Genomic DNA, 16,797 nt, shown 5'->3' with positions numbered 1-16,797 from the left:
ATCGGTATTGCTTCCGGTTACGTGTTGCTTTCCATTAACCTTTCCTTCAGTTCGTCCGCGTAGTCCTCTACGTTTGTGGTGCCGTCGTCTGGTGATCAGAACACCAAGTCACAAGGCAACCGTGATTCTCGACCAAATAAAATCTTCGTTGGTGAAAGTCCGGTGGTGTTGAGAACTGCACTTCTATGCGCCGTGGGAACAGCGGGTAATGTGTTGATCCCCAATCTCTCTTTGATCCGCACCATTTCGAGAGATGTTCTTCCAGTGAATGTATTGAATCTCGACCATCCATCAGACTGGATGTAAAGGCTGTTGTCACAGATCTTGGCGATACTTGAAGCAGATCCGCACATCTTCTGGAACGAATCTTGACTCGGAGTTCCTTCCTTGGTCAGTGTGAGGCTCTAAGGGAATTCCAAATCCACTGAGAGAACTTATTTATTGAGCTAATGCTTCGGCTACAGTCGATTCTTCTTGGTTTGGAATGGCAAAACTTCTGGCCATTTAATGAAATAATCCATCGCCGCTAAAACGTACTTGTTGCCCATGTGCGTTTCAGGGAATGGAGTACCAGTAATCAGCGATTCTTTCAATTCTTGAGGGTCCAACGTTATATTTTTCATTTTTTTCCCCTGGAGCGAGTGGTCCTTGGCTGGATGCACAAGTTTTACATTGTCGACATCATTTCTTGACATCTTCGCAATAATCCACCCAGTAAAACGATCTCTCAGCTTGCTCAAGGTCTTCTTTACTCCAAGATGAATCCAGTTTTACCGTGAATTTCTTCAATACCTGGGTAACTTTCTTCCTTGGTACTAGTAACTGAGTTGTTAGTGTCCTGCCATCCGCACTTTCCCAAGCGCGCTTTAACAATCCATTATCAATCACCAGTGAATTCCACTGAGCCCAGAGAGCTTTTAAAACGAGCCCTCTGTCCTCAATATCCTGCCACGGTGATCTCTCGCCGTTACCTTCCTTGAGCCGTAGTATTGCTCCGATGTCTGGATCTTCGATTTGATCTTTCCTCAATTGTGTCATCGTCCACTGTTCATCAGCTTCAAGTTTAAAACTCCTTATCGTGACAGTGCCTTCACGTTGTTCCGTTTTACAGTGCTTACAATCGGTTTGACAGGGTCTTCTGGACAAACCGTCTGCGTTACCATGCATTTTTCCAGCGCGATGTTGGATGGTAAAGTGATACTGTTGGAGCTTCTCGAGCCATCGTGCTTTGACCTTCAGGTTGTTTCATCTCCATAAGCCACTTGGGAGCCGCATGATCTGTCCTAATTAAAAATTCTTGGCCGTATAGATATTTATGAAAATGATCAACTGCCTTCACAGTTGCTAGCAGCTCCTTCCGGTAACGCAGTAATTCCTTTCTGGTTTGGATAGATCTCGACTGTAATATTCTATCACTCGTTCTTCGTCATCTTGCACTTGTGATAGCACTGCGCCTATGCCGATATTGCTGGCGTCGGTATCCAATATACCTCCTTATTTACGGGTAGGCTGAATGGGACTTGAACGCAAAGGCGCTGAATAACGAGGTATGCGAATCGGTGTTCCGTTCGTAGCCGACTTCATCATCTGTAAGTCTATGTAAGGTGCAGCTATATTGGCAAATCCATTGACAAATCTTCTCAATAGGTTATGACCGAAAACTTTCATACTCTGTTTGTCGCCGAGGTTTAGGCCAATCCCTGATTGCAGCGATTTTCTTCTGGTCGGTGTAAATTCCGTCTGTCGAGACTACATGACCCAATAATTCCACTTGTCGCTGGAATAAGCTACACTTCTTCGGGTTCAAGTACAGGTGAGCATTCCTTATGCGGCCGAAGACTTCTTCTAGATTTCGCAAATGCTCCTCAAAAGTTCTTCCCATAATCAATACATCATCGAGGTAAACCAAGCACGTTTTCCAAGTTAATCTTCTTAACACCACCTCCATGGGACGTTCGAAAGTGGCTGGAGCATTGCATAAACCAAACGGCATGACCTTGAATTGGGATAGTCCGTTTCCTGTAGAAAAAACCGTCTTTTCTTTATCGTCCTCCTCCAGACCAACACTTGCCAGTATCCACTCTTTAAGTCGAGTGTGGAGAACCAGCACGAACCTGAGAGTGTGGTTAACGTGTCGTCTATGCGTGGCAGTGGGTAGCTGTCCTTCTTAGCTTCCGATAGTCCACGCATAATCGTGTACTACCATCTTTTTTCGTCACCAAAACAACAGGAGATGACTATGGACTCGATGATTCTTCAATAACTCCATCTTCAAGCATCTTATCTACCATTGTCTCCATTTCTTGTTGTTTGGAAGGGGCACCCTTCTAGGACGTTGTCGAATCGGCTGGGCATGACCTGTATTAATCCGGTGCTTCTCAAAATCCGTTCTTCCACAGTTGTTCTTCTCAAAGATACTGCCATGCTTTAGCAGGAACTGTTTAGCCTTCTGTTTCTCCTCAGGTGTTGTGATCCATGCTGAAAACATTCTAAGTGTTTTTTGGGATGCCTTTTGTGTAACAGTTGACGACACTTCATCACATCGGGTGACGCTTCTTACAGGTTCGCAGATGGCTATCTTGTCACATTTTTGGATCTTGACACAATTCGGGAAAACATTCGCAATTTTGATCGGTATATTCTTGTCAGTGTTCATCAATGTCTTTCCTACTAAGTACCTATCTTGTTTGTTGTCGCTACTTTGTACCAGTCCAACACATCACCCAGCGATTTTCTCCGCTTTACCGAATACGATTTTCTCGGTATTACCAGGTATCACCACAGTTTCCGCTGATCTGACATCCATTCTACCTGGTCCCTCGTCTGGAGATAACATGAACTCTTTATTAGCAATATTTAAGATATTTCTCTGGTGATCGAACGAAAAGCCATGTTGACGAATCACATACATGCCCAAGATGAAGTCATCTTCAATATCAGCCACTAAGACGCTATGCTTAAACTTCAAATTTCCTAACTTCAGTTCGACGATAGCCTCTCCCTGTACAACGGCCATTTCCCCCTTAACTGTACGTAAATACAATCTTTTTCTAAGAGGCATCATCTTCTATCCTTGCACTGAGTTAGTCTGCACCAACGATACCATAGCGCCAGTGTCACTGTCATTCGGATTCTTCTACCATTGACCTTCTCGTCGATCACTAAACTGTCGGCGGTTCTTCCCAGACTCCTAATGGAAAAAATCCTAGGGGCCCTGTTCTCCCCAGTCAATACTCTTATAGCGATATTGACTGATTTTTGGATTTTCCACCAAGATTGCCTACCACGTTCTCTGAAGAGTGAACGGGATCGCATTGAACGCGGCAATCCCGTTTGATGTGGCCTTTCCTGCCACATCTATAGCAAATTATGTCCTGGGATCTTCCGTAGCTCTCTGTCTGGGTGTTGTTGCCTCTCTTGTTCACTAGTAATTCACATAGTTTACTAAACTTCTCCTCCAAACGTATGTTAGAACTTCCGGGCTGTTCCTCGACCGTTTCTGATCTTATCTTCGGTCTAGGGATGGTGCTAAAAGCAGTTTCGATTTCCAGCGCCCTGGCCAGTGCTTCGCTGCTGGTGGAAAATCGGGATATTTGCAGCGCCCTCTGTAATTCTTTGTCCCTCAGTCCGCTGATAAAGCACTGAGCAGCGTGTTCCTCCCTAAATCCTTCCTGTGCTTCTGGGTATGCTAGGTGTACCAGCCGTCGTAAGTCTGCTTCAAATTCCTGCAGACTCTCTCTGGACCTCTGCAGGCGTGTCTTAATCTGTGCCTGGTAAAGTTGACGTCGATGTTGGTCGCCATATCTTCTGTCCAGTGCAGCGGCCAAAGTTTGGTATTCCTGCTGTTGGGCTGCAGGAATAGTTTACAGCAGTTCCAGGGCAGGGCCGCGCAGCGCGATGAAAAGTGCCGCTGCTTTCTCCTGATCAGTCCATCCGTTGGCAGCGGCGGCTGCTTCGAACTGGCGGTGGTACATCATCCAGGTGGTTTGTTCATCGTAGGTCGGGGCCTTGGGGTTCGCAGTTCCATGAACGCCAGGTGTCTTTACTTGTACCTTGGTCTTGGTTAGGTCCATCTCTAATTTTTCCATTTTCTGCTGAAGGCGTTCCTCAAGATCTTCTACGGCTTCTTGAAGGTGGATGTCTTGCCTTTTTTCCAGTTCTTCAAAGTTCTTCTTAAGTCGGTTTTGATCTTCTAATCTTTCTTTCTGGCGACGCACTTCTAAATCTTCAACAATTTTTCTCAGCAACCGTTCTTATCTAATTTCTTGATTTTCAATATTTTCAAACCAGTCCTGTTCTTCTTGTTTGTCATGCTCTCGTTGAACTTTGAAATCTTAGAATTTTCTCTAAAGCCGGTCCTGTTCTTCTTGTTTGTCTTGTTGTCGTTGAATTTTCAAATCTTCGAAAATTTTGTCTTGCCGGTCCCTGTTCTTCTTGTTTTCTTTTTGACGCGCTTCTAAACTTTCTAACATTTTTTTTTTCTTGATTTTCCATAGAAATTATTTCTGTGAACGGTCTTGTTCCTCTTCTTTCTCTCTTCTCATATTCTCCATAAAATCGCCCAATAATTTGCTTACTTCCTCCATTTTCTTCGCTTGCTCCCTTGTATATAGAAATGCGCCAATTTGGAATACCAAAATCTTCTAATCCACTTAATTTCTTCTCAAAATCCTCTTGAATCGCACTTCCGACACCAATTGTTACGGATTCCGTGGGTCCACTAATTTAAACTCGATAAAATGCCTAACGAATTTATTTTCTCGCTTTATACACAATTACTAACTTATAACTTACACAACCGACTAACTATTTATAAGATTCCTTCACCAAATTAATTTCCACGCGGTATATTCAAATTTTAAAACTGTATCTCAGTTGACGGTAAAACCAGCTTGCCTCTCTATTGACTGCTTCCTCAATTTCCCGATTCTCGGAAAGCGTACTTCTCCATACCAGACAATTCTATTGTCTGATTCCCTTACTTCTCGGCTTGACTAAGGTGGCGCCTGAAAAAAGAGTCTTTTTAATTTCTGGCGGATACGTTACGGTTATACGGAGCCAGCCAGTGGCCATTTTTAATTTCTGGCGGATGCGCCATTTTTCTTGACACTATTTTTTGTAACTAATCCAACGTTGTGTTTAGTAAACATGTGGTCGTAAGTCGTGAAAATGCTACTTGGGCTGTTTTTCCCGGGCCGGTTTCCACTTCCCCATCCACCCCGGTACAATTGTTTACGTTTTTCCATTATCAGACATTATTTTATCCTTATTTTCCCGTCTCTCTTACCCCAAAAACGTTTGCCAGATTTACTTATATGCATTTGCCAGATTTACTTATATATATTATATACACTGCCTAGGTTTTTTTCTTTGAGTCATAGCATTATCGGCACAAGATGTAAATGTAAATAAGTATGGGGAAAAGGATTTCGTATGATAAATTATGTAATAACCTAAAAATGCTGCAGTTTTAATGGCGACCGCTGTTCATTCAGTTAAAAATATGTGTACACGAGGAGGTTGCTTCTGTAGCAGAAAAGATAGAATTTCTTTCTACAATGTAAAGAAAAGTATATATGCAAGAAACGCTAAAAAGTAATATTATTTCCTGAGAGGATTGGGTCAGCTGAACTGAATGAATCAGGAAGTCTTAAAGTTTCTCAAAATCGTGACTTTCAAAATCGTGAAACGATTATAATCGTGAATCGATTATAATCGTGAATCGTGAAACTCGTAAAAATTAATATTCGACTAACACCACAATCAATTATGAAGAAATAAATAATTTCGTTATATTTCTATATTTATATCAAGTACATTAATTTGCTAACGTCAACTTTTTTATTTAATACTTAATTACTTTATTATTTTTAATTTTTTAATGGAATAAAATATCAAAGTAGTCTTTCTTTAAAAAAAACCAGCAGTTTGGCAACGTCACTCTTAGGAATTTACGACGTAGTAAAACCTTAGATTAACAATAGAAAAGTAAAACGGAAATCGAGTCAGAATGAATATTCAAAGCAGCTGCTAGTGCGATATTGCCATTCCGCCGGTAGGTGTTTTGTGTATTTTTACTGCTTAATTGTGGTTTTTAACATTTTTGTGATATTTTGTGAACTTGTGTAAACATTATTTGGAAAATATGGTACATTCGTGTGTTGTGTGTAAGAGAGTGGAATATTTAAATCTACATTTAACTTTTCATCGGTAAGTAGGGTTAGGTATCCCAAGTAGCATCTATCTGACTTGAACTAAATCTGACCTGAAGCGACGTCAGACTTTGTGCAAATTTAGGTCGGGTGCTGGTGATACGACCGGTGACGTCGCTTTCCTATTAAAAGCGACGTCGTTGGATACGAGTCGGTAAATCCAACGATCTGTCGACGTACAAAATAACAACGTACCATTTTTATTAACTTCCCAACGTCGTTCCCACGTTGACTTGCACGACGTACATATACTTGAACTAGTCCGACGTCTACCCGTTGTCCGAATAGGATACGTTCCACTGATAATCCCTAAAGTAACGTCCAATTATATTTTGTTGTATTTTATGTTCATATTTATAACCTAATTTACGTATCTCTGTTTACGTCCGTAAATACAACCAATTAAGTAGCATTTGCGGCCTATTGAACATCATGAACATAACCTAATAAAAAGTTTTTTTAAACAAACTTAATTTTTTTATTATGCCTAAAAAAACACCAAAAAGGCATTTAGACATTCATCTACATTTTACAGAAAGCTAATAAATAAAATAATAATAGTAGTAATAATGTCTTGCCTCCGCCCACGAATGCTTTTTATCCGGAAGAGATGCTGCATTACACTGGTGCATGTTAATTTCATTTTTTAGCTTAGGAAACCAGCAGACCCCATCCTCCTCCCACATGGGAGGTACTGGTTCCAATTCTTTTAAATTTTGTATATATACTATCTTAAAAAAGTGGCTGCCCATTTTTTTTAAGGAGAAAACAAAAACTAAAATATAGTTGCACAAATCTACAAATCACTGATACGCAAAGTGAGGTTACGTGGCGTACGTTGGAATTATATACGTCATAATACGATTGCCGGCCGTCCGGTTTGATGACTTCGGTCGTGTGAGACGACTAATATTGGAGACCCGGTTGGAATTGGTATATTGGTAGTTCATATTAAGTCGGACACAGGAATCCGCCATTCTTAACAAGTATCCGTTTGTCAGCCATTTTAAAATCGTTTTTTGTTTTTAAAATTTATATTCACATTCCGATTTCTAGTAGAATAATATTGATAAGGTTGAGTTTGGGGGGAACCACAGTACAGTTTTATGATTAAACCAGCTAGAAAATAAAAAAAATATTTTGCGAGTTACTTTTTTATAGATATTTTTATTTCATAAATCTACCTAATTTTGAAGGCGCTCGTTGTTTTCCGGAGTATTTTAATCAGATATATAAAAAAAACTGACTTCCGTTGACAAAACTGATGTCTGGATTAATGATTCAGAATTATTATAATATGAAATTAGGTAGGCACTTGTAGTTATATTCAAGAGTGATTATGAATCCATTTGTAATTAGGTAGTTTGGTTACGTTTTTATCTATTCTTGGTAGCGAATATGAAACCAAACGTAACGTAAGTGCTTAGCGACGAATTTTAAGTGACTAAAATCCAACGTAATATGACGTTGGTAATTGGTAGAATTACATTCCCTATTAGGTCAGATACCGACGTCGAAGCGACCCGAATCTGTATTCCCCATTTAGGTGCAAATAAGGGTCGTCAGGCGGTCGAACCGACGTTGGTACCCGACGTCGGGTTTATTGGACGCGACGTATACCCGACGTTAGATAACGTCCAAATGCTACTTGGGATATTATTATATTCTTGTTTCTAAATACAGAGGCGGTACCTAAAATAATAAAGAACATATTACCTTTATTTATTGGTTTATAATACCAAATGGTTACCAATAAATTAAGAATAATTTAATTTAAGAATAAGTTCTATAAACCGTTAGGTACCTAGTAATTTATACAATTACGAACTTTTATTTTTGAACTTGATTTTTTTACTTTATATATTGAACGTTCTTTCTTATCTTATAAGAATAAAATCTAATCTAGGTACCTACTTCGGTTCGCCCCTTTGTAGTTATTCTATCGACAACTGAGGTGTACCGAAAAATAGAATTTTGCTGACTTCAAGTAAATCAAGTTAGGATGCAAATACCGTATGATCGAAAAAAATTGGCTAGGAAATGATCGATAACATTTCCCAAAGCACAGCGTTCTTCATTTTATAGCCATCGCTGACGCCGTTTTTTCTTGATCATATTGTATCAACACCCGTAATATGCATCTTACCATACTGCAACAAAATCCGCCTTATCCGAATTATTTTTGTTTTTTCTGTTGACAAATTAAATATTCATTTTTATTTCTCGAAAAACAAGATACAAAACAATGATTCCCCTCAATGGACACGTTTTTTTGTAAATTAACGCTTGAAACATTTGCTAAAACAGTTTTTGCTTATTATTTCGAAATAAAGTGTTTGGGGCGGGTTTTACTTATCATATTAACACACTCAAATATTGATGTTTTATTTTTTTTTATTTTCTTAAAATACTGTCGGTCAATCTGCACGCCACTGGAAATTAACGACCTCAACAGACTAATCTTTGTAAACTACTACATTGTTGCCGTATCGCCGATACCCTATTCCCTTTTTTGTCCATTCTCTTTCGCACTCGTTGATTTTCGCAAACCAATGTGTGATGAAGTTTTAGAGCGTTTTATGAATAGATCGTTGTATCTCCCGAGTTTAAATATCTTTGTTTAGTTCAGTGAATTATCTGTAAAATTCCGGTTCCAAAAATACCTTAATACCATAGAGTATACTATATATATGACTATAAGAAGACCAAATGAAATCGTATGTCAAGAAGGCCTGCTTCGGGACCAGAACATACTAGATCTGTTGAGTAGGACCAATAGCAAACGCATGATCTTAATGTAAGTTACGAAAAAATGTTAGCGTCTTCTTCAAAAGCGAATATCTCCAACAAAAATAAAGCTAACGAGATGAACCAAAAAACAAACTATCTAGAAAGGATGAATCTAGATGATAAAATTACTTTTAAATTTCTTGCTGTTTTAACATATTCTACAGGGTGTTTCAAACTTTCACCAAAATATCAACATTCTCTTTTCCCTCGTATAATTAGCAGATGGAGAGTTTTAATTTTAATTTACAAAGAGATACTAAAAAGTAAAATAATTTGGCTATAAACTGCTTAAAAAATCATTAAAATCGGCCCACTAGAACAAAATATATTTAACTTTAGAATACATCAAAATTTTAAGGTATTCATTTTTCAGTCATATACTTTTCTAATGAAACTCGCCTTTATTTTTTTACTAGAATCCGAAAATCAATTAATATATAGGGTGTTCCAGTATAAAAAATACAACTTTGAGGTGTAACTTTTTTGGGGACACCCTGTAGAACTCTATATAATTTTAGAAAATACTTTAAATTGGCTTACATAAGCTCACAAAATTTCACTTTAATACAAACTTCTCTTCTTTTTGCAAAAATCCCGTAGTATATGACGCGCCACCCTGAATAATTCGATTTTAATCAAAATTTCGATGGTTAAAATATAAACAGAATGCCATACCTATGCATTAGATTCATTTTTTAATATTTAAATTTAAATTTAAATTTAAATATTCTAATAATTCTAACCAATCGAAGTCTTTAAATTCAACTAATAAAATTAATATTGTATCATCGTATCGTCGGATAACTGATGCATGAAAATCAAGCTAGTCATAAATATTTTTTTGCGCAGGCCCTACGGCCAATACTTTCTGATATACAACCGAGAGCTATTCTTAGTGGGACACTCTGTACAGTACAAAGGAGGTGTAATTAAAAAAAAATAAAAACTTTATCATAACTTTTGTGACACCCTGTATACAACAAAATATTTTTAGGATATGTACCCATTATAAACCATCATCTGTATTCTTAGTGGGACACCTTGTACTGTATTAAACGCGAAACATTTTTCTTTTTTACTCTAGACTTAATGCCTTATGGATCCCGATGTACTTTCGAGGAGGATTGGTGCGGCTGGACCAACGCCGACACTAACATCCTGAAATGGACCAGGCATAACGGATCCACGCCGAAGAACTTCACCGGTCCCAATTTCGACCACACCTACATGAATTCCACGGGGAACTACTTGTACGTGGACATGTTAAAGGAACAGTTCGCTAGTCAGGCAGTGTTGAAAAGTGTGGTGTTCAATCCACCGCCCAATGTGCACGGGAATTCGTCGTCGAAGTATTTCAACACTTGTGCCGTAAGTATAGCATCAAATTTTACAGAGTGTTCCTTTTTTGGCTTGTATTAGAAGTCCCTACAGAGTTTCATACGGTGCCATCAAGTCATCAGTGTTTTTTATTTATCGACTTAGGTGAAATTTGACCTCGGCGATAGTTTCTGCTTTGATTTGTATTAAAAGTAACTTAAGAAAGGGATGCCTGTTTTCCCCGGGCAACTGTCAAATTTGACATTTAAAGTAACAAATGTATGGCCATAGATAAAGGAAACAAGTTTAGATTGGAACGCTCGACTTGCCGCCAAAACTTAACTTATAATTGTTTTGGAGCGCATTCATTGTAGGCCGCTGCTATAGCGGTTGCTGAGAACAACCGCAAACAAGAACAGAAATATTTTTCTCTTGTCAAAGTCAGAATCTTCAAAAAGTATAAAATCTTTCGAAATTTAAACCGCCTTCATTGAAAAAATACCGGAAAGTGTTTAAAGCGTCCATTTTCAAAGTAATTATTGCTATGTTGTGAGTTTAATTTAAATTTTATTTACCCAAATCCTTGATAATTGTGGGAAAGTGGCATTAAAAACTTAAAGCTGTGTGAACTGTGAACTGCAAAAAACATCGTGGATCGTGGCATAACGTCGGTTTCCAATGAATTCATAGGTATTTCATACATCTCCAAAAAATAAAGTTTCTTATATGGAATACACTGTATTTTATTAAAAACATTAAAAGAAAATAATAAATTTAAATAAAAAATATTTGGCAATATAATTCCGGAAAAAGCCGAACCGCTCCGAAATTATCAAACGCTTTGGCGAGCAACCGTTGTAAGTATAGCGCCAAATACATTGTCCTTATGGGCACTTTCCAATCTAAATTTGTTTCTTTTATCTATGCAAAGGGCTAAATAATGGGTTAGCTGGCAGAATTTCGAAAAAATTTGTTTGAAAAAGTTGTTTCTTTTTAAAGTGAAACTTCTTTACACGCGCCGAGAGTAAAAATTCAAAGCCGTGACATAAATAAATAAAAATAAATAAATAAATGCCTTTATTGTCAATACCAGCTAGCGAGACGAAAAGTGATAACGATCTGTGCCATCTACAGCCCACGGCTCAGAAAAATGTAGTGACGTGTATTTGTGAGCAGTCATGGAGCAGTCCGTGTTTATCAAGGATAATGATATTTTAATACAATTTTTTTATTAATTTTTAATTTATTACTTTTTTCAACATTTCAAAATATACTTTTTCAAACATGTCCTTCAAATCCTTCAACTTAATAGCTGTTAGTAAGAAGTATCACTTCAAATATGCGCACATAGTGCACACACATTTTTTTAAATTTTACATAAGTGTACCAATTTTCAACCATCTAGATGCTTAATAAAATTGTGTAATTTTTGACCAAAAGCAGGCGATTCTCGTAGTAGAAGCAAAAATATATGATGGTAGTTCGTTTATTAATCAAATATTTACCTAACGATCATCATCATCATCATCATCATCTTCAGCTGATTCAACCATGTCCAATGATATTAGATATTTACATACACACACGTATTTAGATACCCTCTTTATAGTTAGACCCGCATAGCCATCAATAGGCAACAATGTTATCCCTGCTAATTTCCTAATATCATGGTCCCATCTCAAGTTTGGTCTTTCTCTAGGTCTTGTAATTCCTCGTGGGTACCATGCTGTAATTTCTGTGGTCCATCTGTTGTCCGTCCCTCTTGCCAGGTGCCTGCCCATTGCCACTTGAGGGATTTGATTCTCGGGATGACATCTATTACCTGGACCTTTTGTCATATCCACTCTATTCTTTTACGGTCTCTCTTGGTTATTCCCAGCATAGTTTGTTCCATTGAGCGTTGTACGACCTGCAGTTTCCTTATCATGTGCGTTTTAAGGGTCCAGGTTTCGCATGCATAGGTCATGACTGGTAGTACACATTGCTCAAATGTTTTCTTTTTTAGATAGTGTGACATTCTAGATTTGAATATGACTGAGTTTCTTTCATAAGTACTCCATGCTAACTCATTCTTCTGTTGATTTCCGGTAGGAGAGATCCCGAGCTGTGTATTGGTTGTCCCAAATATATGTATTTTTCTACTATTTCCAGTTTTGTGTTATCTATTAGAATGTCTTTTCTGTCTACTAGTTCGTTGTACATACAGCGATCATATATTCAGTTAAATTTATTGAGTCTGTTAATAGCTTTTGAAGAAAAATAAATTTAGTTGTAAAAATTAGACAAAAAGTGATGAGCCTTTATGGAGATGGCATTATAAAATTCATATTTGTACATAGTGGGAACTTATTTGCATAATATTAAATGTCAAAATGTATTTTTCATAGCCTACTTATAGAATTGTTTGGTTAGATATTGCCCCTATATGGTCTCTAATCAAATTGAAGGTGAAAAACATGATAAGCGCCATTTTACTAATTTTACAGGAGAGCACTGGACGGCGAGTCGTTATCAGATTCTTTTCGTGTATTCTATACTTTTACTAGGTATATATCACAGGATTTAACAACTTATTGCCCTGCAGAGTTTGTACATTTTGTAGGGACTAGTTAGACCTACTATAATATTGTAAAATCCTAAAATTAAGATATTCGCGCTTATCAAGTTTTTCTCCCTACAATGAAAGTATTATAAAAAATTGTTTAACTAACTTATTATTGTAGCCGGCCTGCTTTTTAAAGAAAATTTAAACTTAAATTGGATAATTGGAGATAAAAAATGTATAGAAATGATGTCAGCTCGATATATGGAAGAATTATTTATAGTTTCCATCACGCAAGCCAATATTTTTACAATAATATTTAACTCTTCATAGAAAACTATTATTACTATTAGTTTATTTAAAACATTGAACTAAATATATGAGTACTAGATAAATAATTGAATGACAAACGGATTCCTATCAGTTATTTTTGTTCCTATCACGAGAATCGGCTGCTATTGGTTAAAAATGATGAAAAAAATTGTTTCATCTAGATAACTGAAAATGGGTATATTTAAGCAAAATTAGAAAAGAAAAAACTTTTTCAAAAACTATCGCCCAAGTCATATTTCACCTAAATGAATAAATAAAAAAAGTTATATATGATGAGGACTGTGTATCGTTTTTTAACCTAAGTAAAAATGCTCATTTTCCCTTGTAGATACGGTTTTATTTGCACAAAACTGGCAAACATAAAAGCGGTATTCTTCTGCAAGTTAATGAAATTACGCCCACTGACAACAAAACTACGAAAATTTACTGGAGTTACATGGAGGATCATGGAGACCAATGGATTAGACAAGTGTTTATACTTCCCAACATCACTCACAGGTAATACAAATTTTCTTAAAGCCATATACAAGGTGTCCCAATATTTCGTGGGCATAGAACTACTAGGGCAACGGCCTAGCTACGTTGAAACACCGGTTCCCATTAGAACACAGAAGTTAAACGACGTAAGGCGATACTGGTGGATGGACGGATGACCGGTTCGAAACTCTGTATCGTGCTGTTGTCCAAGGGAAAAGTGTAAAATCTATTGATACACACTGTTCATTCACGCCGGTTCGAGGCCGGATGAGATCGGATATCTCGTAAGAGTTAATTTAGACACTTTCTAAATCGGTAGGTCACTGACCATGATATGGCCGAGGACCGCGGTTCGGATTCCGCGTAAACAAAGTAGGACCCGTCCAGATTAGCCCTGGCAACAAAAGGATACGTTAACTGAAATCTTTACTTTACTTTTACATAGAACTACTATGTATTTTTGGAGACACAATTTACATCTATACAAAAGTGCTTCGTTTGTCCGTTAGAGGGTATCAAACTTAAAAAAAAATAAACACATTTTTTTAAGATATTTTAAGAACCTTTATTCCGATTTAAATTAGATTTGGGTTATTTATGTTTTGCTAAGCGCTTTAACATTTGACTTTCACAAAAATCAAGATCAAAATCATAGGGTAACTTGTAAACTATCTCCACCCCTACCATAAATTTTAGTAGAAATATTTTCCAAATCCACCGACCGCTGATTTTCTTCCTTCATAAAATGGTCCTTCTAGAGTATTTACTACATTTTTGGTCCTTCTGAAAAAACTAAAAAAAATCGGTTTTTTTTTGTAAAGCAAACCTGCAAAATATACAGGGAGTTCGAATATTCCGTGAACATAGAACAACTACGTTTTTTGGGATCAAAATAAGTTAATTGCACACAATTTACCTCTATACAAAAGTGCTTTATTTGTCCGTTAGAGAGCATCGATCAAAAATAAGGCCGAACCTTAATTAATTTAAAATTTATGAAGCTTATTGTCAAATATCAATTTTTATACCGTTGATTGAAGAAATAAGGAAATGCGCAACTTTATGGACAATGTCGTGGCACAAAAGATGTCCGATGTATAACTGGCGTTGCAGTCAGAGTGTTCGCGATTTAGTTTAGCTCTGCGCCGCTGCGCGCTGACAGTCGTTTACAGCGCAGCGGATAAATAATACTGTACCGTAGTTCTGCTTTCAGTCGACAGAGTGGATCGTCATTTTCAAGCAAAATAAAATAAACGACTTTTTTCGATTATACGAGATATTTATGTTTATCACAAATAAATTTTCAATACATAAACGCGGATTTTTCATCCAAAAATATTTTCGTCAAACGTATTACAGATATTACACATTTTAATATGGCATCACTGTCGCTTTTGGTTCCACACCGTCTTCGATATGCCTTTGCTGACCGAATTAGAGAAAACAAGTATTTTATGCGTTGGCCGCAGAACGAGTGATGGCTCTACCGTACTGCACTTGAAACATAAGGGAAAATCAAATCAGCTTTGTCACGAACTTGCCCATTAAGTTGTGTCTTACACACACAGGGGTAATTTCCACTCTTCCCCTGCTTTCTTTGATTTTGTGAAAGTTAAATCTTAAAGCGCTTAGCAAAACCCCTAATCTCATTCAAATCGGAATAACGGTTCTTAAAATGTCTTAAAAATGTTATTTTTTATGGTTTTATACCATCTAACGGACAAACGAAGCACTTTTGTATAGAGGTAAATTGTCACCAATGAACTTATTTTGATCCCAAAAATACTTAGTAGTTCTATGTCCACGGAATAATGAGACACTCTGTATTTATTGTACATGTCTGTCCTTATTCTATAAATATAAGCTAGATATGGAACTCTTTCTGATATGTATACACAACACTTCCGCCCACATGTTGATAATATCTTTTCCTTGAAACATTGCAGATATTTTATGCATTTTGAGGCGAAGAAAGGTTACAGATACCTGAGCGATTTGGCCGTGGACGACATATCTCTAAGTCCGGAATGTTTCGGAATTAATATACCTGAGGAGGAGTTACAGGGCTACAATTACTGGAATCCGAAATTAGATGTAACTCCAGTCAAGGAGACTGTGGACGATTTCAAGAACAAAACATGTAAGAGGCAAATTAAAATTTATATTTACTAATTTAACGTTTTAAAACTGAACTACGAGAACAGCCAAAAATGTTGGAACTTTTACTGGTGTAGTATCAGTAAACCAATGAATGCGTAATTTTACTTATAATTGTTAACATTCACTGATTTCTGGATTTTACTGTATCATATACCGGGTGTTTCTCAAAAGTGGCTCACCCCTATAACTTTTTAATTTTTTCAAATAAATAAACGAGATTTGGTAGGTATAAATATAAGTACTGTATAATCGAAAAAAAATGGCGCCGGGAGGCACGTATAGCCGCCCATACTATAATTTGTTAATAAAAAGTTGGTAGGCAGTCCTTTTAGTTTCAAAGTAAAGGAATTTTTCCAATTTTTTTTATCTCAAAAACTGGGACTTTGACTGATTTTGATGTTATTACAAATTTTGTTGGAAATCTTTGAATAAGAAGACTAAGGAAGGAGCATAATGCTATCCATATATTCATGCATGGTGGGCGGAAAAAGCTCTCTAGGGTGGGGATCCTTGACAGTTCTGTTTGACGATTCATTTGACACATTTGAATTTGATTTGAAATTTTGTGGATTTATCAGTCTACCTGCTTCAGTAGCGTATCGGATGTTTATGGTTATAAATAATTATTATAACTTATCTATTTTTATTAGAATTATATATTTTTATAACAATTTTAATAACTACCAACATTTATTCACAACGTAAAATAAAACAACAAATTATTGAGTCTACCCCACGTCTACCCTACATCATAGTTTTACATTTTTTAAATAAAATTAGAACGACACTGATAAACCGGAATTTAAGTCGGCCATATTTGAGGCCCATCGCGGTGTACCTAAGATTTTTGATATGCTCCTTCCTTAGTCTTCTTATTCAAAGTTGGAAATATTATTCCTAATCTTAAATTGAAAACCGCGTTTCGCTAGCTACTGTAATTTTGGAGTTACGATTTTTTAAAATTTT

At 36.9% G+C, this 16,797-nt stretch overlaps 1 protein-coding gene across 3 annotated transcripts in view; it reads left to right on the top strand.

The window, feature by feature from the left end:
* Positions 1–16,797, top strand: part of LOC115887692 (ALK tyrosine kinase receptor) — an 86,847-nt gene that overhangs the window by 46,778 nt on the left and 23,272 nt on the right. For all 3 annotated transcript variants that reach the window (XM_030907157.1, XM_030907155.1, XM_030907156.1), the window contains exons 7-9: positions 10,087–10,370; positions 13,523–13,692; positions 15,618–15,811. In XM_030907157.1, the coding sequence (XP_030763017.1) occupies positions 10,087–10,370; positions 13,523–13,692; positions 15,618–15,811 (648 nt within the window). The remainder of the gene's footprint in view (positions 1–10,086; positions 10,371–13,522; positions 13,693–15,617; positions 15,812–16,797) is intronic.

The sequence above is a fragment of the Sitophilus oryzae genome, unplaced genomic scaffold, assembly GCF_002938485.1.
Source record: "Sitophilus oryzae breed Bouriz unplaced genomic scaffold, Soryzae_2.0 scaffold_610_pilon_pilon, whole genome shotgun sequence".
Lineage (NCBI taxonomy): Eukaryota > Metazoa > Arthropoda > Insecta > Coleoptera > Curculionidae > Sitophilus > Sitophilus oryzae.
The sequence above is the reverse complement of the archived record's forward strand: the minus strand, read 5'-3'. Positions and strand labels throughout refer to the sequence as shown.